This window comes from Cetorhinus maximus, chromosome 12 (genome assembly GCF_964194155.1).
Source record: "Cetorhinus maximus chromosome 12, sCetMax3.hap1.1, whole genome shotgun sequence".
NCBI classification, from domain to species: domain Eukaryota; kingdom Metazoa; phylum Chordata; class Chondrichthyes; order Lamniformes; family Cetorhinidae; genus Cetorhinus; species Cetorhinus maximus.
This window is the reverse complement of record NC_135890.1, coordinates 39263447-39290675: the sequence shown is the minus strand read 5'-3', so window position 1 is coordinate 39290675 and position 27229 is coordinate 39263447. Positions and strand designations below refer to the sequence as shown.

General features: G+C 41.7%; 1 protein-coding gene across 2 annotated transcripts in view; it reads left to right on the top strand.

Annotated features, from left to right (window-relative positions):
- dyrk4 (dual-specificity tyrosine-(Y)-phosphorylation regulated kinase 4) overlaps nt 1-19381 on the top strand; it is a 100810-nt gene extending 81429 nt beyond the window's left edge. For both annotated transcript variants that reach the window (XM_078553391.1, XM_078553390.1), the window contains 6 exons: nt 133-214; nt 3294-3466; nt 3548-3608; nt 13832-13961; nt 16335-16492; nt 18792-19381. In XM_078553391.1, coding sequence (XP_078409517.1) covers nt 133-214; nt 3294-3466; nt 3548-3608; nt 13832-13961; nt 16335-16492; nt 18792-19027 — 840 coding nt within the window. In that variant the 3' untranslated portion in view covers nt 19028-19381. The remainder of the gene's footprint in view (nt 1-132; nt 215-3293; nt 3467-3547; nt 3609-13831; nt 13962-16334; nt 16493-18791) is intronic.
- Nucleotides 19382-27229: the final 7848 nt, after the last annotated feature.

Below are 27229 nucleotides of genomic sequence, written 5' to 3'. Positions count from 1 at the left end.
TGGCCTTGCCAGTGACACCCACATCCCATGAAAGAATAAATTTTTAAAAATTAAACCTTTTAGAATGTATATTGTTGTTTTCTTTACCATAAGAACATATTATTGTGTAATATTCTTCATTCTTTCTGCTAGGAGAACATATTACTTTGTCCCAAAGGGCAAGGATTAATCAAAGTAATTGATTTTGGATCAAGCTGCTTTGAGAATCAAAAAGGTTTGTACGGATAAAATATTTTTCATTTTATGCACTTTTTTTGTTGTACTTTCAAAAGAAAACAACATTTATCTCCTTGGTGTGCATGGACTAGCCATCATTTAGGAGTCATCTGGCACCCTACACGATGGCAAAATAGCTTAGTTTTCATACAATCAGTGTTTGTGAGATGGGGCATTATTCCAAAATAGATAGTGACTCCTATCAGGCAGAGCAAAGGAGGTTAATAAAGCATTTATTTTCAATGATTCACTTTTGTTTTGCCAGTTTCATGAAATGGAATGCATGGAATAGGGTAAATTAGATAGAAATAAAAGAGTTTTAAAAATAAAGAAAACGAAGACAGAAGGAGAAAAGTAACAGAACAGAATAAATTACTTTTTTGTATGTTTAGAAGTCCGTGCTTAAATGGTTTAAATTTACATAAAACATTGCTTCTGACGTTTGAATTGTGTTATTAGTGCAATCTAAGGTGCTAGTTTTGACCGCATTATGTGAAAAGAAAACAATAGAAATGGTCATTGGTGAGAGACAATATTCCCCTGGAGAAAGGGTTATACTAGAGGAGATTTTACTTTATTGTTGTGCACCTGAAAAGGCATGAGAAAAAGTAAGGGCAGTTGTATTTAAGGGGAAGCAGCAGATTTTGTCCCTGCTCTTACTTCCTCGGGCTGAAGCAAAGTTCACACCCAGGCCCACTTCCTGTTAGGCCTTCAAAGAACTATAGCAGTTGTAGGCCTAAGAGATCTGCATGAGGCCTATTGATCATTCTAGGAGTTGCAATGCAATAAGAATTTTGAGATAGGACTAATGTGAGCCTGCCCCATGACCCCTGCAGACCTTCTGTTCTGTGTTAATCTGGCACTTGTACCAGCTCTTCATGGGTGCTTGTCCTCTGGTTTGCTAAACATAAGAAATAGAAGGATGAGTAGGCCATTTGACCCCTTGACCGTGCTCCACCCCATTCAGTGAGATCATCGCTGATCTGATTGTGGCCTCAGCTCCACTTTCTTGCCTTACCCCATAACTCTCTCAACTCTTCTAGATGAAAACTCAGCTTTGAATATATACAATGACCCAGCCTCCACTGCTCTCTGGGGTAAAGAATTCCAAATGTTACGATCCTCTGAGAAAAGAAAGTTCTCCTAAATGAGAGAATATTTATTCTGAAATTGTGCCCTCTAGTTCTAGATTCCCCCATGAGGGGAAACATCATCTCAGCAATTACTCTGTCAAGCCCCCTTGGAATCTTACATGTTTCAATATGATCATCTCTCATTCTTCTATACTCCAGTGAGTATGGACCCAACCTGCTCAACCTTTCCTTACAAGGCGACTCCTCCCTTTATCCCAAGAATCAACCTAGTGAATCTTCTCTAAACTGTCTCCAATGCAAGCATATCATTCATTAAATAAGGACACCAAAACTATATGCAGTACTCTAGGTGTGCTCACCAATGCCCTGTATGGTTGTAACAAGACTTCCCTATTTTTATACTCCATCCCAATTGCAATAAAGGCCAACGTTCCAATTGCGTTCTTAATTATTTGCTGTATGTGCTTGCTAACATTTTGTGATTCATGTAAGAGGACACCCAGATCCCTCTGTACTACAAACAAGCATTGAGAGAGCAAAAGTCAGGGCGATGGCTGGGAATACTAGCCTCATTGTTGTAAATATGCTGGCTTTCCAGCTACTACATGCACAGGCCCATTTACACCCACTCACAGAGCTCTAGAAAATTCTGGGACAGTACATTGAAAGCATGATGAGCTGAATTTTCCCAGCCCCACGGAGATGGGGTTGGAGGTGGGCAGATTGGGGGCATGTGGGGGGGATCAGGAAAATAGGGAGAAGCTGCATTAGGGTGGCTCCTGATTAACCCACTTGTGTGGATCATTGCTGGGATGGGTTGGGAATAGAGTTAGCTGTCCATTGCACAGAGGAGGGCAACTAATGGGGGGGATTTATGACCCCATTTAGGGGCATTTTGCGATGGTGTTGGTATTTCCCCACTGTTACAGTGGCTTCCCTCTGAGTGCGAAGGCTGTCAGCTCACTGTAAGCAGTCAGCCACCCGGTGTCAGGCTGAGTAGCCATCAGAGCCAAGGACTCCATGCCCCAGTGATCAAAGGCCGCAGTCACAAGCATCACTAACCTCACAGAGTTTCCCCTCCACCTTGATGGCCCTACTCGCTTCGGACTCCTTTACTTGATGAATTCTCTGCAGGTAACTCAGAATGCCTCCATTGTTGAGGTGCCCTTGTACTTGTACCCATTCCTAGTAGGGCTGCATGGTTGCAGATCATCTGATAGGGCATCCAGCCTCAGGCACCCGGCCACTGTTTTTAATAGGACAGTGAGTGTGGAAGCCACCTTCTATAACGTTCTGCTGGTGGACGCGCTGTCAACGTGGTTGGGCTTGGGATCCCCCTATGGTCCTGCCTTCAGGGTTCTGATGACCACGGGAAAATTCAGCCTGATGAGTCCACACCCCATTTCCTCCTCTCCCTGCGTGGAAAATGTTGATTTCTCCTGGCAAAGGGGAAATGGAAGTCTACTATAATATTTCAAAGGGAAATAAATCTTATGTGGTGTTTATCACTCTGAGTGAACAGATGTGTTGTTTGGTGGTGGGTTTGTAAGGTTTCAGGAGGGAATGTGGCAGCAGGTAAGGGCACAGTGGGAAGACGAATCTATAACCTCCCTCTCCACAAGCTTCCAGATTTACGGATGCCCCTCAAACTGCTGCCAGATACTGAGACTCCATCCAAATCTTGTCTATTCCTAATCCCTTTCCTTGTTCTCCCAGTCTCCAGGCCACCTTCAGTGTTCAGAAGGTAATACTTGGCGTAACACCCTTTCTTACAATACTTCTGACTTGCCATGAATAATGCCATGGGAGGCCAGTTAATATATGTTATAGATTAAAACAGAAGCCACCAGACATTTGTTGGCATCTGTAAAGAGATAGGATTGGTGTAAAGAGATAGGATTGGTTGAATTTACAGGTGTGTACCACCTTTATTATTCACTTACTTTATTTTAATGTTTAAAATCTATTACATTTGTACAACAGTTTATACATACATCCAGAGCAGATTCTACCGCTCACCTGAAGTAATTCTTGGTCACCAGTATGGATTAGCAATTGACATGTGGAGCTTTGGCTGCATCTTAGCTGAGCTCTACACTGGCTACCCCCTCTTTCCTGGGGAAAATGAAGTGGAACAGTTGGCTTGTATCATGGAGGTATGAACAAATTAAGTGTCTACCTATTTAATTATATATTTCTTTTTGGATTATCTCTTACTGGATTTTTTTTTCCTTAAGGTATTTGGGATTCCACCAGCAGAAATCATTCAAACTTCGCAAAGAAAACATTTGTTTTTTGGTAAGAGATGGAATTGAATTGAGGAAGAGTTTCTTTTTTAAGTTCAAGTTCAATAATGGCATGAATAGTTCAAAATATTTTTACATTACTTGGACAATAATTTGTTTTTAGCAACTTATTGACATTTATGGATTTGTGTAGAAGTAACGGTAACCTACAGGTAAGAAAAAAATAAATGCCAAGAACAATCTTTGAAATTACAAAAAGAGATAAAGGTAATGTAAATATTCAGGGAACAGAGAAGGTTATCAAAATAAAAATAACAATGTTTAATAACAATTATACCTGTTCAAAAAATCAAGCAGGAGTAATGAAAAAAATATATATTAAATTGCCAGCCAACCAATGTACAATGCATCAGTAACAGAACAGGATAATTGAAAACTAATTAGAAGTGAGGAAACAGATCTAATAGGGATAACAGAAATATTGCTACAGACAAGAATCAACAGTTAAAATTGCAGGCTCTTATTTAGAAAAGATAGGGAAGGAACAAGTGGTGACAGGGCAACTGTGTTAATCAGAAATATCAGAGTAGCAAGGACATAACTAACAAGATAAAAGGAGCAGAATCCATTGGATTGAGATAAAGATTAGGAAGGAATTGGTGACACTATTAGAGGTAAACTACATATCACCAAATAGTAGCAAGGGAGGAAGAGGCATATATGTGCAAATCTGTTAAATGAAATGATTAAAACAATACAGTTATGATCATGGGGGCCTTCAACTCCAGTCCGCAGCACTTACCAACCATCTATTAAAGATAACCATTTCAACATCACAGAAGTCAATTATAAAGGTGACGCAGACTCAACTGTTCGATAAGCCCCTCGCAATTTGTTAAAGTTCAGTTACTTTAATTACTTAATCCTCTAGTTTAGCATTTTAAAAGCTCTGCAAAGCAAATATTTTGTTGTTCTGGTCATGAATATACATCTTCTTTATATGTATCTTATACCTGTATTTACCCATGGACTTTCAAGTTCCTTTGAAGAAGTAGTATAACTGAAATATAGATATTTAACAGCTTGAATATGAAGCTTATATAATATTTAACAACTAACACAATCACTATAAGCGGTGGGGACTGCATTGCGAATGCAGTAATGCATTTTGCTCTTTATGCGTGGTGGACGGTACAACAAATGCAATGAAATAACACCCAAGGCTTCCTGGAGTTTCCGCTTTCTGACTTTTGCCTCGAATTGTGAACAGTGCAAATAACAGATGGAGAATCTGAGTAGCTTAAATCATCTGTCTACACTGTTAGCAAATACCGGGAGCATTTAGAAAGTGGAGACATTTAGGCAGCTCCAGGGAGCTGTTTGAAGCTCCTTGAAGTCTTGACTCTGCTGAAATCAGCAGAATTTTAAAACAGTAAGTACTGAACCAGGCATAATACCTCTTTTGTTGAAAGGCAGCACTGCTGACACTGCAGCACTCCCTCCGTACTGCACTGAAATGTCAGGCACAATTACACACCTGTTATCTCTTTTCCAAAGTGGAACTCAAACCCACAAATTACTGACTCAGAGGCCAGAGTGTTACCACTGAACCACAGCTGTTTGGTTTAAACGAGAGGTAATTGCCAGCATGGTTATTAGGTTTTAAGTGGCACTTTGGCAATTGATGCCTGTGGTAATGCCTTTTAGTAAGCATTATTTGTCTAATGCACTTGGCTGTCTGTGATGAGACTGGATGGTGTAAATGGTGGGGAATATGCTCCCAAAGTGGCAGGGAACAAAAGGAGAGAAGAGGTTGGAGTTTGTACAGTGTGTACAAGGGTCGTTTCAATTTACTATCAGGAGCAGATTTACCATCAGAGTTTGCTGTTTACTATCAGGATTAACTATCCTGGTAATTTAGCAGATAGAATAGGGGCAGGATCTGCACATGGTGAGACACTGGGCACAAGTGTTGTGGAGTCAGGGCTGGAGGAAAGAATAGTGTAGTACTAGCTCACCAAAGGACACATTTGAAGTGCCTACTCCCTCTTCTAACAGCTTGTTCCTCTCTGCATGGCCCCTGCTCATCTTCCCAGTCATGCTCAAGTGGAAGCCCTACAAGACCGCCCATGTTTGGAAACAAATAGTTTGTCACAAGCCTTTAAGTCACCAAAAGATTACTTCAATACCAGACAGACTACCTTTAAATTAGTATGGAAAATGGCCCAAAACATGGAGAATTGCAGCAACAGCCAAAGAAATAATCTAGCAACTAACCTGTAAATGGTAATGATCCCTTTAAGTAACACTACTGGGGGTTTCTTCATGCCATTGAGGTTAAGAGAGGGCATAGGCTGAAGTGTGAGCTCCAGATTGGCAGCATTATACACTGACATCAGATCTGCATGCTACCAGCTGTACTTGGGAGGCATGCACAAACATCCTGACAAATATGGCGTCCAGCACACATCTTTTTGGATGTGTGCGCAGATGTTGGCAGTTGCTAATTTAAGAGGCCTCAAAGTGACCAAAAAACTTCCAACGGTGTTTCTGTGACTCATAAAAACTGAAAGCAGAATTTGCAGTGAATGTGTTTGCTTTACATATGTATTTGCATATACGAACTTGGCACACTGTATGTAAACATGCTGCAAAGTGAAGGCTGATATTACATACAAATTTAATCAAATTCCTTCCATTTAATAATTTTAAACTGTTGGCCAGAGACAGTCTGAGAGGACAATTCTTGGTTCTGCATTTCCTCTCCTGTTGTTGTCAAATCAACAAAATCACTATGTTCTGGGCAGCCAAGGGTGGAAATTGGTTTTGACCCACTAACTGTGCTTTGTGCTTTTTATTTCTACTGTCATGGTTCCCTTTGCATATGGAAGCAGGCGCATAATACATATCGAGTATAATATACTTCGGATGGAATATTTCCCATAACTAGTAATGTTGGTTGCAGGAAACACAAGTACATCCCTGGTGTCCAGTGTCTCTAAAGACTTCAGGGAGAGTCAGTTGCAGTTGCAGAGCATCCAATCACAGAGTGCTCAGTTGCAGAAGGAAAATCATGAAATTCAAATCTAGGCCATATTATAAATTTTGAAAAACAATTGGCCCATTTAGACTGCAACAAGGCACAACTGTGAGTTTCCACCACCCCACCCGCTGAATCTGAGGAGGGCACCCCGGTTAGGAATATAGGAACAAGAATATGCCATTTAACCCCTTGAGGCTGTTCTGTCATTCAATGAGATGATACCTGATCTGTGACCTGACTCTATATACCTATCTTTGCCCCATATCCCTTTATTCCTCTGGTTAACAAAAATCCATAAAACTCCAATTAAAAATTAATAATTGACCCAGCATAACTGTTACTGGCAGGAGAGTTGTGATCTTCAACCATCCTTTCCATGAAGAAGTGGAGCTCACTCCTGAAAGGCCTGTCTCTAGCTTTTAGACCATGTCCCTGAGCCCTAGACTCCCCAACCAGTGAAAATAGTTTCTGCTATCTACCCTATCAGTTCCCCTTTGACATCTTGAAGGCTTTGATCAAATCACACCTTAAACTTCTAAATTCCAGGAAATACAACCCTAGTTACACTGTGAAATTTATAAGCATCTTCCCAAAATTTGTAAGTGTCATAACCTCAGAAGTGGGCCTAGGTCAGGGATAGAAATAATCAGTGGACTGAAGTCCTGCCCTGTCAAATATGTAAAGTGTGTGTTTAGCTGTCAGGAGGAATTTATTTTCACAGAGAATCGTCACCCTCTGGAACAAATTGACAAGACATCTGGCTAGTAAGGAGTCATCACAGTGCTTTAGAAAGGAACTTGACAAGGAGATGACATTTCCATTTATTGAAGGGTAAGCTGCTAGTTATTTGTGATTGTGTTAAGTCATGGGTATTATGGCATTCTGGAGTCTTGCCATATTGTTTAGGGAGATGGAGAGGGTTATTGTTGAAATGGCTGCAAAAGTTTTCTCTCCCAAGTGATCATGTGGTTGTGGGGATTGAGCACTCTGCAGAGTTGCACTGCATCTGCTTGACAGGCCTGATGATTTTTTATTGGCTCTCTCTTTCATGCATTTGTACATCTCCCTTTAGACTCTTTAAAATTTTGTGGTAGTTCAAAGGGAAACCATTTAAACTAATTTATCACAACAAAAGGTTACGTACAACAACATGAAAATGACATAATTATACAAAGTTGATTTTGAACTTGCCACTCAAACATAATCCGGTCAAGGGCTGAGCAAGCAGGTATTTCTGAGGAATTTTGATTGGCTACAACAGTGTAAAGGGGTAGGTCACCATTAAGGAAGTTGGGAACGAGGAACACTCATTGTAGCTGTCGGTGCTGCAGCAATGCATAGAGCCCAAATGTTCCTCACCTAGCATGGAATGTCTGACTGCTGGAAATGATGCCTGGGATAAAAACATAGAAACTAGGACCAGGAGTAGGCCATTTGGACCTTTTGAGCATGCTCTGCCACTCAATATGATCATGGCTGATCCTCTATCTCAACACCATATTCCCACTTTCTCTCCATACCCCTTGATGCCCCTAATACCCAAAAAATTATCAATTTCTTTCTTGAATATACTCAGTGACCCGGCCTCCACCGCCTTTTGTGGTAGAGAATTCCACAGGTTTACCACCCTCTGAGTGAAGAAATGTTTCCTTATCTCAGTCCTAAATGGCCTGCCCCGTATTCTGAGACTGTGGCCCCTGATTCTAGACTCCCCAGCCAAGCGAAACATTCTCCCTGCATCTAGTCTGTCTAGCCCTGTTAGAATTTTATACATTTCAATCAGATCCCCTCTCATTCTTCTAAACTCTTGTGAATACAGGCCCAGTCGAACCAATCTCTCCTCATATGACAGTCCTTCCATCCCCGATATCGGCCTAGTGAACCTTCACTGCACTCCCTCTATGGCATATATCCTTTCTTAGGTAGGGAGAGCAAAACTGCATGCAATACTCCAGGTGTGGTCTCACCAAGGCCCTGCATAACCACAGCAAGACTTCCCCACTTCTGAACTCAAACCCTCCTGCAATGAAGGCCAACATACCACCTGCCTTCCCAATTGCCTGCTGCACCTGCCTGTTCATTTTCATTTACTGGTGTACAAGGAAACCCCTTTGTATATCCACATTTCCCAGTATATCATCATTTAAATAATATTCTGCCTTTCTGTTTTTCACACCGAAGCGTATAACTTCACATTTATCCATGTTATACTGCATCTGCCATGTGTTTGCCCACACACACAGCTTGTCTAAATTGCCCTGAAGCCTCCTTGCATCCTCCTCAACTCACAACCCCACCTAGTTTTGTGTCATCAGCAAACTTGGAAATATTGCATTTGGTTTCCTCATCCAAGTCATTTATTTATATCGTGAATAACTGGGGCCCCAGCACCGATCCCTGTGGTACACAACTAGTCACCGCCTGCCACCTGGAAAAAGACCCATTTATTCCCACTCTCTGTTTCCAGTCTGTCAACCAATTCTCAATCCTTGCCAGCATATTACCCCTGATCCCATGTGCTTTAATTTTGCCCACTAGCCTCTTATGTGGGATTTTATCAAAAGCCTTCTTGAAATCGAAATACACCACATCCACTGGTTCTCCCTTACCTATTCTACTAGTTACATCCTCAAAAAACTCCAGTAGATTAGTTAAGCACGATTTCCCTTTCATAAACCCATGCTGACTTTGTCTAATCCCGTTGCTAAAGTGGAGAGGACTGCCTTGCCTGGACTCTAACTGACTGGGGTTAGAATCTAAATAATTGTCTCTCACGGTGTCCTTGACATGATTAAAACTAGTCAGGCAGTTTTCCCAATGGCCAACCAAAGCCTTAGTGGCCTGAAAGCTGTGTACTCACATGTTTACACCCTTGCTTAGGATAGTATCACTTGTGAGCCTTCTCACCAGCCTCCTCAGATGCCTGCACTTGATCAAACGCAGCCAAGGCCAGACTGCCTTACAGCAGCATAAGATGCAGTCTGCAGCAGATTGGGTTTGAGAAGAAAGCATCCAAAGTCCCAAAAAAAATTCTTGAAGGAAAGCATCAGCCACCCATCTTAAACCTTTTGGTCACTAGGGAAGACTGAGGAGAAGCAGCAGGTTAAAAATAAAAGAATGCACAACTAGAGGCACTTAAGAGAGAGAATGGAGAGGCAAATTGATAATTTTCATTAAAAATTTTGTTGCAGTGTAACGACATGTGCAGTGCTTCTTGTAAGGTGGAGGAGCAGTACCTGGGACAACTGATAGAGATAAAACCTGTTTCTGCCAGCAAAATTGTCTATAAATCAATTAGTTTTGTTTTGGCTAAAGGAAACATGGAATCAGGACTATTGAACATAAGCTGAGTTAACATTTAGAAAGTTAAACATTTGAAAGAGCTGAAATGACAATACAAGCAAATAAATTGAGACACAAGTGCAGTGCCTATGGTGCAGATGAGCTCCCAATCTAGATCCACCTTATGGCATAACTCATATAGATTCAACAGTAGCATGTAACCTACACAAGCACTGTCCTTTGCTCAGCTGCTCTGCATAAGTGAATTTGAGGTGACCTAAGAAGAGGGAGTACCTGAAGTTGAGGCTCTGAAGCATCCCACGTTGCCTGAAGTACGTGTCCTGCTGCTCATCTTCCCCTACGTCACACAGATAGTGGAGTATTCCAAATATGGGAGGGGAAAACATGAAGGGCTCAGAGCACAAGTGAAAAAGAGTGTGCTGGCAATGTGGTGGGACGAAATTTCCACTCCCTCATTGACCCCCTTCTGCTCACAGACCCCCTCTGTTCTGGAACTGATCAGTACGGAATTGTAAGAAGAAACTTTTTTACTTAACTGCAAGAGACCAACTGAAGTGGCAGTGCAGGTGCAATGCGAGAGATTGTGGCCAGAATTTTACATCCCGCAGGCGGGCGCCTGGCCTGAATGGATGTGAAATAGCGCGAGATGAGGTTGGGCGAGCATCCCGATATCATTGTGTACTGGCGCGATGTTTCGCTCGGTGGGCGCGTGCGACAGTCGGAAGTGCACCCGCCGACAATTAAACGGGCAATTAAGCCTATTACTGAGGAAATCAATAGTGATTTTACGTGGCCCGTCCACGTTTACGGTTGACGGACGGGCCATTCTCCCAGGCAGCATTCCCATTTTTGCTCAAACCTCGATCCAGGGCAGGATGGAATCTCTGTGGAAAAATAAAATAATAAGAGATACCTGGTACTGGTTTTTTATGAGGTATGCTTTCAGGTGCTTTGTTGTGCTGCGTGGACATATTTTGCAGCATTTTTGTCGTGTCCTTCAGTCTGTGTAGGTCTGCGGCTCCCTGGGGCAGCTGTCTGCCTTCAGGGAGCTCTCTCAAAGCACTCACCTGCACCCTCGGCTACGTTGGTGTCTGCCCTCCTCCTGCCCCTCCCATCCCAGCAATGCTGAGCATTTCAGTGTGCGTTTCATGCTGGCTGCCTGTTAATTGGTCAGCCAGCGTGAAATCATGGTTGGGCGCCGATCGCGGCCGATAGCCCATTTCCCGTCTGCTGCCGGGCCCACCCCACACACGTGCCTGACGACCGAAAAATTCAGGCCTCCCTACTTGTCACTGGCACATCCATGACTTCCCACGCAGCAATCCACTGCAGTAAAACATGTAGTGACTTCAATGGAATAAAATGCTGCATCGTAACGTATGCTGCCTTTACAATCAATTTCCCTTCACTGTTTTGAAATGTTCACTGGATTATCTGTACCATACTGGAGGTACTTCAAAACTGTTCATGCCTTTCATGATTCTTCAATCACCTCCTAACGTGATTTGATATTCCAAAAACTTTACTTGATGAAGCACTTGCTTGTTACCTATACCTATACTGTCCTTATAATGGCATGCTTTCTGACAGCAGAATGGGATTAGATGTCATTAGATTTTTTTAATAAAGGAGAAATTTATGAATAATAATTGACACTACAGGTGATAAATTCTCTTCAATATTCATCCTTTTATCTTCATGAAGATGTCCAACTATCAGCAGGTGAACAAGAGAAGTAGAAGATGTGGAAGCAGAAGGCCAGCTGCCATCTGCAGTTTGGTAATTACATTCTTCATATGTTCTATCTTATGCTACTGAAACATCCATATCTTTTATTCATAAATGTTGACCAATTATAGCATGCATTCCTTTCAGTGAAAGTCACAAAGGTATAGCGTTGCTCAACTATTCACCTATCCTCTTTTGGTCCTCTCTTAGACATCTTGCAGTAGCAAGCAGATGAAGAAGATCCAGTTCCTTCTTTCCCACCTTCCACAATGACAGTCTTAATGGCCTCATGGAGGAAGGCAGCAGTGAACCAACCTCACACATTTCTGTTTACTAAAAGAGTACCAAGGAGAAGCCTGGATTAGGATTGAAAGGGCACAGTGGAAGTACTATGGGTGGAAAATTAAAATATTTGGTCAGGACAGTTGAGCCTTCAGATATTGGTTTTATTTAGGTGTATAAATGGTTCAGTTATGATAAGAATGGGAGACATACATACCAACATATGAATTAGGAGCAGGAGTAGGCAATTTGGCCCCTCAAGCCTGTTCCGCCATTTGATAAGATTATGGCTGATCTGATTGAGGCCTCAACTCTACTTTCCTGTCTACCCACTATACCCTTTGACTATCTTGTTAATAAAGAATCTATCTAATTCAGCCTTAGAAAATATTCAATGACCCTGCCTCCACTGCTTCTGGGGAAAAGAATTCCACAGAATAATGACCATCTGAGAGAAAAAGTTCTCCTTATCCCCATCCTAAATGGGACACCCTTATTTTCAAACTGTTCTAGTTTCTCCCATAAAGGGAAACATCCTTTCAGAATACACCCTATCAAGACTCCTCAGGGTTTTATGTTTCAATAAGGTCACTCTCCTTCTGAACTCCAATAGATACAGGCCCAACCTGTCCAACCTTTCCTCATAAGGTGACCCCTTCATCCCAGAAATCAGTCGCGTGAACACTCTCTGAACTGCTTACAATGCAATTATGTCCTTTCTAAAGTACGAAGACCAAAACTATACACAGTACTTCAAATGTGGTCTCACCAATGTCCTGTACAACTGGAACAAAACTTTCCTACTTTTATATACCATTCCCCTTGCAGCATGTAACTTTGGAATATGTTTGTCATGTATGTGTGGATGAAGACAAGGACTGGACTATTAATGCTGTGGCCAAATGTCGCATTAGAAAACATTCCATATAAAATTGCTACAATGCCTCTTGCATTCTGTATCCTCCTCTCCTTCCTCAAAATAACCAAGTACAGAGCCTTTGAGCTCTGGTTTCTTTGTAATAACATTCCCAAAGGAAAAGCATTGGTAACCAGGGTAACTGGTTCCAGAAGAAAAGCTGCCAAGTCAACAGCACAAAACACTATGACAATCCTGCAGTGTGGGGGGTCCAAATGGTGAAAAAGCTATGAAAAAGTTTCTGAAATGAAGCATTAACAGCAATTTTCCCAGGAGTTCTCAAGGAATGATAAGGGTGGCCATTTTTTTTCATTGACGCAACTTCTGGAAAATTATTGTTGTTATTTCTGCGGTTGGGTACGTGCCGTTCATCGAAATAAAGAGCAGAATGTCTAGGCTGATGACGCAGTCTGTTGCCTCAATTGCTGGTTCAGTACAGAACTATGTATAAAAGCCTCACATCTACCTGGTTTTCCTGTAGCAAGAGTAAACTTTTAGTCTTCCTCCCTCCCCAGCAATAACAGTGCAAGAGAATTGAGTTTAGAATTGTAGATAAAATGAAGGAATATTTCTTCTGGTACAGTGATTCCCCCCAGATAGCGTTCTGATGGGAGATGGAATTTATGATACTCCATGCAATTTTGGAAAAAAGCCTATTAGTGAACTTTCTGCTGTGCAGTAAAATTTCTTCAACTCCTTTTTCAAGAATCTTTTCCATCTGTATTTATGTTGTTTTTTTAAATGTACTCCACTAATACTCTGTGCCTGTGTATTTTTTCTAATTGAATTGACAAGTCGGATTAAAATATGTAACGTGGGATTCAATTTGATAGTTGATTTGCTATTTCTAAGTATTAATATACTGCAAGTTGTAATATAATGTAAGTCTATGAAGACTTTGGGGGTTGATTATGGCTAGTCTTTAACAATGTTTTCTTAAGATATGATTCCTTTTTAAATTTCAAACATGTTATTTTAATTTATAAGTGTTTTTCTGTTGAAGATTCTAAAGGATTCCCTAAAAACGTCACAAACAGTAAAGGAATGAAGAGGTGTCCAAATTCCAAGGAGCTTGCCAGCGTACTAAAAACAAGTGATAACCTTTTCCTAGACTTCCTGAAAGGATGTCTCATGTGAGTTCAGCATTTTAACACACATCTAGCGATAATGTTGTGTTAATGATATGTATCATCTGGTCAATGAATGTATGAGGGTAAATTTTACAAATATGTGCTCACATTGTGGAACTTCACCCATCATGTCCTCCAGGTGGCAATTCCTAGCGTGTGCTTCAACTCTTTTACCAAGCTAATGTGTTGTGCTAAACGTAGGATAACCCAGGCTTGCAGTTTAAGACCCCAACTTGGCCATGTTGGAGGCCCTAAAGCATGTGGGGAAAATCATCTACCTATAGTTCTATGGAGATGGTGTATAAATGCAATTGTTTTCTTTTTTATTCTTTGTCTCTAAAGAATTCAGTCTGTTTTAACACTTAATTCCTGCAATGTGGGTATGTGCATTGTTTTGATATGGGATCAATAATGCAGTTTGAACACATTGGTGACAAGACAATTGTATTTTGAATCTCTGTGGGCAAAAGGCTGATCATGCGCTATAATATGAAGGTAGCTAATTTTTCTCATGTTGTGCAGTAGCACATGGTGCAAGGCTTAAAGTTGTGGGATGAACTTGGTCTTTGACAATAGTGGGAAATATGTTAGGATATGAATTAAGAATTCCTTTATCTGTCAGGGAGTTTGAGAATGAAGAGGAATTGCAGAAGAATGATCAGAGGTTGATCTGTATGCACCTAAGGGAGTCTACATGGGCCTGTCGTTATCTTTGAATGCCAACCTATAGACCCTGTCTGACCTATTTTGGCATGTCAGGAGAAATTTGCATTTGCCAGCTAAGCCAGGAATATACCATTCCCGCCAGTCTGACCTGTAAACTATGTCTAGAAGGAATGGCTTAACCCGTAATTGTATAAGTGACCACAGTTTCAAACTTTTATGCAAAAGGCTCATTTCAAGTTAACCAGGGAAAATGATTTTGTACATTTTCTAATGGATAGCCACCAGCAGCAGAAAGCCCAGCATTTTTTAATGTAGCTGAGTTCCGCTGATGGAACTTGCAGTCACGTGGCTATCTGATTTCTGCTCCTCCTCTGGTATAACCACTTGTTTATTCTCACCTGTGCATGGTGACTTACCAAGGACTACCTCCTCATATTCACTAGTTGCATCCTCTGGGAAGTGTGCACTTGTGTTGGCGCTTGCACACTATGGTGAGGAGGATGAAGGATAGGCTGAGGTGCTGTCTTGTTGTGGCTCATTGAACTGCTCTTCAGCTTACAGGCACAGGAATGGGGCACATGTTAGTATACTAGATCAAAGAGGTAACTACAAGCATAGCTTCCTTTACTGATGATACTGACACTGTTGGTGTTGATATTGCCAATTCTGTGGCTTTTGCTGATGGATAATGCTAAAGATGCTGATGGTACTGTTGGGCCTGAATTTTTCAGGCGGCAGGCAGGCTCGTCGGGGGCGGTCGCAGAGCCAATTGCTGCCATTTTAGGCGGGCGGTCCAATTAAGGCCCGCCCAGCATAAGATGCAAGCGGTAGCAGTTAGCGCTACCTGTGCAGGCGGGGGGAGGAGGGAGAGTCAGGGCCTGTGTGCGAAAGAGCACTTCAATCTCCCTGAGGCACGGAGCTGCCTCAGGGAGATTGAATCGTTATTGTAAATAATGAATAAAAGGTTTAAAAATTTATTTAAACATGTCTCCTATGAGATGGGACATGTTTTTATACTTATGAAAAATGTTTTATTTAGTTAATAAAAGATTTAGGAAACCTCATCCTGCTCGTGGATGAGGTTTCCTAAAAAATGCGAAGTTTTCGCGTGCCCACCAACCTTAAGGTCGGATGGGCAGCGTTAACAATTACCTTAATCACTTCCTTAATGGCCTTAATAGACCGTTTACATATCGGCGGGTGCAGAGCTGACTCCGGCGCGCGCCTGCCGAACGAAATATCGCGAGACCGGGTTTGCGTCCCGATGTCATCACGCTATGTCACCACGCATTATTTTATGCGTCGGCGTGTCGGGCCTGCTCCCACACGCCAAATGAAAAATCCTGCCCTTGGGATTGTCATTGCCAATGAATCTGATAGTGCTGACTATGCTGATAGTAACTGATGGTATTAAGGGTATTTTTGCTGATAGTATGAGGATACTAATGATGCTGGGTTTAGTGATAGTCCTGATAGATAATTAGTCACAATATGCTAGTCACGATGATGGTGCTGAAGGCTCAGATAGTACTAAGAGTGCTGATATCATTGTTCTGGCTGATGGTGTGTAATAATGGTGTGGGTACTGGCAACAGTGCTACTGGTAATACTTGTGTGGTTGGGATTGATGGTGCTAATGGTACACTATTGGTACTAATGATGCTGATGCTAACTCAGACTTAAGATTTATGATTTTGAACATTTTTTAAGGTGGAATCCTGAGCACCGCCTGACTCCAGATGAAGCAATGAAACATAGATGGATTCAGGAATCCAGAACAAAAAAACATCGTCTTAGAATGAAAGTGACATCTGGGACTGAAAGTAACAATAAACATGCTTGCAAAAAAGCACACCATCTAAAGACAGGTAATAAGAATATAATAGATGTTAGGGATAAGAAAAGGCCATTTAAAAAAAAAAATTGCAACCCCAGGTTGGAATTTGACTGGCAGAAGCACATATCCGGAATTCAGATACCAAGGTCAGCAGCAACCCCCAATCACAGGATCTTCCATTCATTCATTTTAATAGCCAAGACATTCTGCAGGATTCATTGATCTCTGCACCTGAATTCCTGTCTGCACTCCTTTGTCAAAGCTCTATGTTGGGATTTCTAGTTCATAAAATGTAATCTCTAATTGTATTTTTCTTCTATCTCCTTGCTTGGTGATTATCAAAACATCATCACTCTTTGATTAAAGATGTTTTTCCTGAAATCTATTATAATTTCGCTCATTGTTAATTTTCCATCATTGCCCTTTGAACCTACTTTCTTCGCATATATTGAGCCAGCCTTCTTTCTGGACTATGTTGGGATAATTCCCCAAGGGGGCCAAGGAAATTAATGCAACACATGGACCTTGCACAAAAATAACACTACATTCAGTATCAGTACTCTGTGTCTGGATTTTGTCTTAGGTGGTGTTTGCATTCCCTGAGTGTTATGTGGGTACAGATGAGCACTATTTGTTTCAGGGGCTGAATTTTGCCACTCATTTGGATATCACATTGCCAGGGTCAAAAGGGGGAGGCGACCCCACTTCGGTGGATGGTGAGACCTGGGGAGGCACATTGCCTGCAGTGGTTGATTAAAAGGCTGCCGCCAGGTGGCCAAGTCATCAAGCTGTTGGTAGTATGGCATGGCAGCAGAAATACATTAGGCTTCCCTCCCGATGCTTTCCCGCTGTCATTTTGCCAGACCTTTCACTTCCCAGCCTGTCTCCAATGGGCCAGGAAAATTCAGGCCAAGGATTCATCAATCCCACAGCTTCCCAGTGGGAGATAGGTGAATTAACCCTATAATGTGTAAGTCATGAATTAGCAGCTATTAAGTGATATTTACAATTCACAAATTTTGGTAATACTCAAGGAATAAGTAACAGCAAACACATATTTAACATGAAGGAATCCCATTGATGTACATTGGTGAACTTGTGGGGTTAGGAGAAGCCATCCTTTATAGAGGATTACAGGATGATATAGGGGTGTTTAAGATGATTAATGCAGTTAATAGGGCAGAAAAAGAGAAATTATTTCCTTTTGTTTGGGAATCCAGAACAAGAGGTCATAACCTCAAAATTAGAGCGAAGCCTTTCAAAGGTGATGTCAGATCACATTTCTTCACACAAAGGGTAGTGGAAGCTGGAACTCTGTCCGACAAAAGACTCTTGAGGCTCATTGAAAATTTCAAAACTGAAGTTTATTTATTTTTTGACAATGATAGTAAGAGTCACAGAACCAAGACGGGTAGATGAAGTTAAGGGTCATATCAGCCATAATATAATTGAATAGGGGAACAGGCTGGAGGGGCTGAATGGCCTACTCCTGTTCCTAAGTCAACTCCACCAGAATTAAAGCAAGTGTCTCCCCATAACATGAAAGGGTTCTATTTTTTGCAGGTCATTATAAATTAGGAGCTAGGAAAGCTTGGCCCCAAAGAAACCCATGAAAAGTCCCCCATTTTATGAGAAAACACAACGTTAAAGGTTCAGAGCTGGAGGGGACTGAAAAAGAAAACGATTAGGAATCCAGCTGGTCAGTGTAAGGTAGTCACTAATCGGGCATGTTGGGTGCTAGGGTACAGCTGGATGTCGAGGTGCCATGCCCCACCCAATAATGTGCCAATAATGTGATCATTATTCAGTGATATTAATATAATATAATTAGTGCTTCCAAAAAATAAACCTTTACAATACTTTATTGGTAAGCACAGTTTCTAGAAGAAGTGGAGAGTAAATTCACCAATCCTATGCTGGTTGGATTTGTGGGAATGTAATATTGGTGAATTAACCATCTAATTTGTAAAGCATTAAGTCATCAGCTATACAGTCTTATTTACAATTTGCAAATTTTTAATGAAGAGGAACTTTAAAAATATTGGGTAGATTTCATCTTCAATGTCTGTTTAGTAGTCTGGCGGAATGGGTTGCCCACACATTATACAAACCACCTGATATTCATTCCATTAATTTCAATAGAATGAAAAGCTGGATGTTCCTACAATGGGCATGTCAGTGATCCACTGCACCAGATGAAAGTCTTCCCCATCGTGTGGATTCTTGATGAACCATAGATAGCTTTTAATCACACTAAAGCTCAATTATTACATTCAACATATTCTAATAGTATGTAAATGTTTCATATTGCATTTCATATTTTACAACAGAAAAAATCTGTCGTGAAACAGATGTTAGGCACAAGGTTCATGTCGAAGAGGAGACAGCACTCACTGTACGTCCAAGACCTCTAGGGGCTTCTGCAGAAGAAGATGTAACAGAAGAAGCAAATGACAACTGTGAAGTCCTTGCTGAAAAAGAACTGGAAGATAAATCATTGAAAAATATACAGCAAGCTGTTCAATCTGAATCACCTAAAGAAATAAAGTGTCAGGAATGCATCTAGTTCCTGTCACCTGTAGATAGATCATGCTTGTGGTCCTGTCAGATCTCACTCAAGGTAGTTTGTCCAGTAAAGCTGCTCCTTTATCAGAGAAAACTGCAATATCAGAAAGCTGTTTTACAGTTACCTCTAATGGAATCGATGTCCCATTTGAGGCATCATATGGAAAGTGCAAATGACTGCAGGCTCTAGATGTTGCAGACCAAATTGATGCAATTGTGCAATAACTCCTGTTTTCTAAACATAATCTCTTCACTCACAAATTTATACCTTTTCTGAATAATACCAACAAAATAACAATGTTTTCAAAGTCAATGATGAAAACAATAAAAGAATCCCAAATTATCACTTCTTAAACCTTTGAATGTTTTCTTTGTTTGCAATCACATTTTGTAACTAAAATGTTACACTATAAACAAATTCATCAAATTGATACAGACATTATATTCTCTATAAAGCTTCAGAGTTGGAACAAAATCTCAAAATACAGAGGCCAAGAAAACCCTCAGGTGTAATCCCGGCAATTATGCTGGGATCATGTTTGCGAGGGATCTCTGCTACTAGCCCCTCTGCATTATGTTGTGTCAGTGGGAGGTTATCTAATCTGCAAATGGGTAGCAGTGCTGCACAACATTGGGGATTCCATCTTAGGCACCTATATGTCCTGGGATGCTGCAGAATTCAGAAAGCAGCATGCAGAGCCCGCTCAGTCTCCTTAATGATGCCTCCAAGATGATCCCCACATACACCAGGCAGGAGGGCAGTGTGCTAGTTTTCTTTAGGTGTCAGAAGATTTCTTGACTGTCTACAAGGCCAAGATGGTGAGAACTCCAAGTAGACCGGTTTGTTCATTGACTTTGTAATGGGTTGGGTGTGGGCTCTGGCCCATACACACTGGTGCACAGTGGCAGCAGTGTGTTTCATAGACATGATGCATTGCAGCAATTCACCAAGCCTCCTTGCAAACCCGTGACCTCTACAACCTAGAAGGATAAGGGCAGAAAACCTTGGGAACACCATCACATGCAAGTTCCCCAACAAGACACACATCATCCTGATTTGGAACTATATTGATGTTCCTTCACTGTTGCTGGGTCAAAATCCTGGAACTCCCTCCCTAACAGCACTCTGGGTATGTTGTTATGACCATGTGAGGAGGGGTAAAAATGACTCCACTATTCTCCTGCTCCAGGTCTGACAATTTTATGTGAATTTAGAGAGGATGTGCTTTGTCAAAACTGCAAGAGTCCCACTATGTACACTTTCAGATAATAAAGAACTAGACAGACAGATTTTCTGAGTTTAAACAAAGAACTAGGTAAGTTTATTGAAACTACTTCCTGAATGAAAAAAGACAAGGTAAATCGCAAGCATCATTCATACGTCACACACATTCCTTGGGCCCACACACACACACTGATACAGATGGTAAAGTCAGAAGGTAGGCTTAAAGATTTTTTACAGTTCATGGATAAGATAAACGAAGGAGTATACAGTTGGCTGTCCTTTGGCTGGTCTCAATGTGGTGATTCCACATTGCAGCCGTCTTGTTCAGATATCTTCCTGGGTGTAGTTGTATAGAGCAGATTTCCATATTATATCCCCAAAACATCTCTGTTTGCAGTAGATTTCTCAGCATGGTTACTTTGCAAATCCATGCACAATACTTTCGAGAGAGAGAGAGAGAGACAGCTTCTTTGCAGCCTCTCAGTACAGCACTCTGATCTCTCTGGCTTGGTAAAGATCTTAACGTCCTGCTGGTTGTATATTCCGGAGGAATTTGATTAATCCATTTCTGGTGTCATCATTGTTTTTAGAATATGTAATTCCATTTTGAAGGCTTATCTCAGAAACCTTTGAAAAGTTTCAGGATAGTGTAAAAGCCAACAGGAGATGGGGTCTTTCATACTTCCCAGAGGGTTTGAGTGTGTTCCTTTTCATCCCACTTGGGTGGAATGCAAGTTTGTATATTATAGCTGGCTGGCAGTCCTCCATTGTCTTAATAGGATTACAGTTTATTTTTTTTTAATCCAGACAGAAAAAGAAAAATCTTTATCTTCAAAACAAAAAGCACATCCTTGTAACATTGTCTATAGCAAATGGACTGTAGTGGTTCAAGAAGGTCGCTCACCACCAACTTCTTAAGGGAAAGTAGGAATGGGCAACAAATGCTGGCCAAAAGCAGTGATGCTCACATTCTAGAAAAGAATTTTAAAAATACCAAATGGGACATTCAACTTTAGGCTAGGAATTCACCAGAAGGCTAAGGATTTTTAACCACAGAACTTTAAGCGCAGTAGGAATTCACTCAGCACTTGATGCACTGAATTTAGGCCCTGCTTGAGGGACAGTTACACAATTTTCCATTTTTCTGCCTTTGTGCTAAACTAATCCAGTTTTCCTACTTTTTCTGCGGATTATTTTATGATCCTTTTCCTTAGGTAATTATCTGCCACCTTTTTTAAAGCTGTAATCAATTTAGCATCCAGCAATTTTGGCAAGGTAATTCACATTATGCTAACTCTTTGCATGAAAATACTTCTTCAACTTTCTTTTCACCTGTCTATTTATTTTGAAGTAATGTCCTGTTCTCTTAAGTGCATAATTGCCATCTCTATCTAATATCCCAATTCTGAAAACCCATTAAAGCTATTATCAGAAACATTTTAAACGGACAAATGAAGCATGCAAAGCTCCATTTCTGTATCTTTAATAAAAACAGAAAATGCTGGAAATACTCAGCAGGTTAAACGGCATCATGGAAAGAACCAGAATTCATGCTTCAGGTTATGATGGCCTTTCGAAGTCTCCTGCACAGTGACCTCACAAACAGTTTTATACAGCTCAATGCTCTCTTGTTTTAAAATAACATTTAGGAGCTACAAAAATTGTATCACCCAATTCAAAAGGAAGGCAGTATCAGAGGCGCACTGTCCTGTTCAACTATTTTTCTCTATTTTTTCATGGGATGTGGACTTTACTAATAAGGCCATCATTTGTTGCCCATCCCTAATTGCCTTTGAACTGAATGGCTTGCTAGGCCATTTCAGAGGGCAGTTAAGTGGCAATCACATTCCTGTTGGTCTGCAGTCACATGTAGGCTAGACCAGATAAAGATGGCAGATTTCCTTCCCTAAAGGTCATTAGCAAACCAGTTGGGTTTTTACAACAAATGATGATAGTTTCATGATCACCATGACTGAGACTAACTTTCAATTTATTAATTGAATTTCAGTTCCACTAGCTGCTGTTGTGGGATTTGAACCCATGTTTCCCTGGGGATTAGCTTGAGTTTTTGGATTACTAGTCTAGTGATATTACCACTACACCACCATCTGGTACCTCAAAACATTAACAAGCATGATTGTACCTGAGGTGGAATTCTGTGAATTAGTTTTTTAAAAATCAGCACAAGGGTGCAGCTGTAGGTTGGGATAGGATCGCCAACTCTGCTTGGAGATAATTCTGGAGGTTTAATCTCATCACATCTGATAATGTGATGTCTGCGAATATTTTTGCATTTACCTTATAAAATCTAAGTCCCCTGCAGTTGAAAATCTTTGCTCAATGTATCATGCCAGCAGCTGTTGTGTAAGAAGCAGGTAAAGAATGGAAACCTATGGTGAGGAACAGGGGAAACCAACCCTACCAGAAAATTGTGACCATTCTGCGTTCAACAGCCTTCATATACACTCATCTGTGATCATCTGCATTCAAAAGTAATCATTTAGTCATCATTTGACATCAAATAGCAATCATATGACATCATTGGCAATCAACTGACATGAACTGAAACCATAAAAAGCTCAAACAGCATCAATTATGATCATCTAGCATCATTTAAGTGCTCAGAAGGCATTCAATTGACATCAAAAGCTATCAAGGAGCTTGTTCGTGAGGAAAAGCTCTAGTTCTGGTGATCACGGCAAAATTGACCAAGTTTCAGACACCAGATTTTTCTAAGTCGCAGCTGATACAGTATATGCCTGCAGTTTTTAGATTGTTTAACATAGAGTCAGTGCACAAATCACTATGTTGATTATTATAGTAAGGGTGAAGGAACAGTGCATTAAATAAATTTGTGCAAATTTTCCAAACACAATTTCAGGTGATCCCTCAACTTATTCACAGGGACATTAATTCAAGATCCATTACACATCATGCCATTATCAGCTGACTTTCATGCCCAGTCTACACCCTCCTCGCTCCTGCACCCGCTAACCTTTATTTTATACAGTCTCTTCTCATGATTGGATATGTTCTCTTAATGAAAATCCATTTGTGGGGCATATTCATTGTCTCATTTTTAAATTTTTTTCGTGCAGAAAATTGCAAGAATTGCAGAAGCAACAAAATTTCAATGGAGATTCATTTGCATGTGTTGAAATGTGTACTGGATTTTAATTGGCTCATGAGGATAAACATGGTATTTATGTGAAGTAATACTATTTTTTATTCATTCATGCGATGTGGGCGTCGCTGGCTGGGCCAGCATTTATTGCCCATCCCTAATTGCCCTTGAGAAGGTGGCGGTGAGCTGCCTTCTTGAACCGCTGCAGGCCATGTGGTGTGGGTACATCCACAGTGTAGTTAGAAAGGGAGCTCCAGGATTTTGACTCAGCAACAGTGAAGGAACGGCAATATATTTCCAAGTCAGGATGGTGAGTGGCTTGGAGAGGAACTTCCAGGTGGTGGTGTTCCCATCTGTCTGCTGCCCTTGTCGTTCTAGATGGTAGTGGTCATGGGTTTGGAAGGTGCTGTCCAAGGAGACTTGTTGAGTTCCTGCAGTGTATCTTGTAGCTGGTACACACTGCTGCCACTGTGTGTTGGTGGTGGAGGGAGTGAATGTTTGTGGATGGGATGCCAATCAAATGGGCTGCTTTTTCCTGGATGGAAGCTTCATGAGTGGTGTTGGAGCTGCACTCATCCAGGCAAGCGGAGACTATTCCGTCATACTCCTGACTTGTGCCTGATAGATGGTGGACAGGCTTTGGGGAGTCAGGAGGTGAATTACACACCGCAGGATTCCTAGCCTCTGACCTGCTCGTATAGCCACAGTATTTATATGGCCAATCCATGGTAGTTGGTAGTGGGGGATTCCGCAGTGGTAATGCCGTTGAATGCCAAGGGGTGATGGTTAGATTCTCTCTTGTTGGAGATGGTCATTGCCTGACACTTATGTGGCACGCAGGTTAATTGCTATTTGTCAGCCCAAGCCTGGATATTGTCCTGGCCTCGCTGCATTTGGACATGGACTGCTTCAGTATTTGAGGAGGCGTGAATGGTGCTGAACATTGTGTAATCATCAGCGAACATCCCCACTTCTGAACTTATGATGGAAGGAAGGTCATTGATGAAGATGCTGAAGATGGTTGGGCCTGGGACACTCCAGTGATATCCTGGAACTGAGATGATTGACCTCTAACAACCACGACCATCTTCCTTTGTGCTAGGTATGACTCCAACCAGTGGAGAGTTTCCGCCTGATTTACATTGACTCCAGTTTTGCTAGGGCTCGTTGATGCCACACTTGGTCAAATGCTGTCTTGATGACAGGGGCAGTCACTCTCACCTCACCTCTGGAGTTCAGCTCTTTTGTCCATGTTTGAACAAAGGTTGTAATGAGGTCAGGAGCTGTGTGGCCCTGGCGGAACCCAAACTGAGCACCAGTGAGCAGGTTATTACTAAGCAAGATGGCACTGTTGATGACCCCTTCCATCACTTTACTGATGATGGAGAGTAGGCTGATGGGGCGGTAGTTGGCCGGGTTGGATTTGTCCTACTTTTTGTGTACAGAACATACCTTAGCAATTTTCCACATTGTTTGGTAGATGCTAGTTTTGTAGCTGTACTGGAGCAGCTTGGCTAGGGATGCAGCAAGTTCTGGGGCACAAGTCTTCAATACTATTGCTGGAATATTGTCAGGGCTCATTGCCTTTGCAGTATCCGGTGCCTTCAGCCGTTTCTTGATATCACATGAAGTAAATCCAATTGGTTGAAGACTGATATCTGTGATGCTGGGGACCTCCAGAGGAGGCCAAGATGGATCATCCACTCAGCACTTCTGGCTGAAGATTGTTGTGAATATTTCAGCCTTATCTTTTGCACTGATGTGCTGGGCTCCCCCTCATTGAGGATGGGGATGTTTGTGGAACCTCCTCCTCCAGTGAGTTGTTTAATTGTCCACTGCCATTCACGACTGGATGTAGCAGAGCTGCAGAGCTTAGATCTGATCTGTTGATTGTGGGATCACTTAATTCCGTCTATCGCTTGCTGCTTACACTGTTTGGCATGCAAGTAGTCCTATGTTGGAGCTGCAGCAGGTTGACACCTCATTTTAAGTATTCCTGGTGCTGCTCCTGTCATGTGCTTCTTCACTCTTCCTGAAGTAGGAGGATCATGATGTTAAAAGATGACTAGTTGAGCGCTTTTGATGATACATGGACACTGTTTCTGTGATCAAAACCTGTTCCAAATTACACCTTTTGATGTCAAATAATGTACTGATCATTTTGAATGCAAAATCGATGTCAAAATTTTCTGGTAGGGAAAGATGGAGGGAGGACGGTTAGATAGGGAGGAAACCAGAGTTAGGAGGAATTTTGATTCCATCAGCCACAACAGTAACTCACTGAAATTGCAGTGAACACTAATATTTTTCATAGAATGACAGAAATTACAGCACTGTAGGCCTTTCAGCCCTTGTGATTGTGTCAGTCCTAATACTCACTTTCCCAGAACCACTTCATCCAATTCAGGGTCGCAGCCTATCCTGACAGGCAATGGGCACTAGGCAAGGTACACCCAGGACAGGATGCCAACACAGGGCACACACTCACACACACACACTGGGGGACACGTTACCATAGCCAATCCACCTAACCAACATGTCTTTAGATGGTGGGAGAAAACTGGAGCACCCGGCAGAAACCCACACAGACATGGGGAGAATGTGCAAACTCCACACAAACAGACACCCAAGGTTAACATCAAACCCAGGCCTCTGGAGCTGTGAGGCAGCAGCGCTAATCACTGTGCCACCATGCTACCCAGTCTGAATACTTTCTCCTTTAATTCCATTCCCCCCCGATCTCTTTATATTTCTTTTTTTCAAATATTTACCCCATGCATTTTAAATGATGTCCTAGTTATTGTTTTAATTGCAACATGGTGAATAATGCTCAGTTCAAAAATGTTTCTTCTCCTTTGCTTCTTACAGTGAGATTTCTCTATGGTTTCCCCATTTGCCCACCTGTGGAAACTATCTTTCACCTGTTACCAACAGTAAAGTGCCCAGATTTCTCTCACCCCATTGCTTCCCTTCCTTTGGCACTACCTGCATTTACCACATTACTACTTCTGCACCCCAAAATGTTGGGCCCCCTCGCCAACTCCAATCCCTAATCTCCTTCTCTCCCCCACCTATGCTCCAATCTCCTCAGCCTTCACTCCCATGCCTGTGCCCCAGTAGAGCATCCTGTTCCCCAATCTCCTGCCTAGACTCTGGTGAAAATAGTTGATTTTTATCATGAAACGTTGACATGGATTGAAAAACTGATAGTTGGAATCAGTATCAATTGATACTGATGAGTTGAATCATTGACAATATTTGTCAATGCTTGTTACCTAACGGCTGATTTTTACCCTGCCCATTCAGTTGAAACTGGGCATGCCAGCAATTAAAATAGTTGGTGCAACTTACCTACACGTGCCCTTCCAATGGGTTGCAATCTGAAATTGCTCTTCTGCAAAGGCAAGTGGGATAGCCATCGAAAGGCAACAACATCTTTCCTTAAATATGCAAAGTGGGCCTGACCGCTACCTTAACTGGAGGCCTGTGTGGGGAAGCTAATGGAGCTAGTAACCGAACAAGAGCCAGGGCTGGAAAAGGCCCAGTAAGGTATTTTTAATTTAGTCTTATATGGGCTAAGAAGAACAGGGGTGTTTTTCCAGCCCCCAGAAAGAAACCTTGGACCTCCCCTTTTCTGGATTTCCCTCCCACTCCCCCAGTCCGGTAGCCCTCCTGACCATACACTGAAGTATGGGGATCCTTCTTTTGGGTCCTTGTTGGTTGTCAACTGCTGCCCATAAACATCCGCTTGATAAAATGCCTATGCAAATGAGGTAAAATCTGGGCCACACATTGTGGAGGGCTGGGCGTTTTGCCAAAAGCCTCATCACCTGCATGCAAGACTCTTTGTCAGG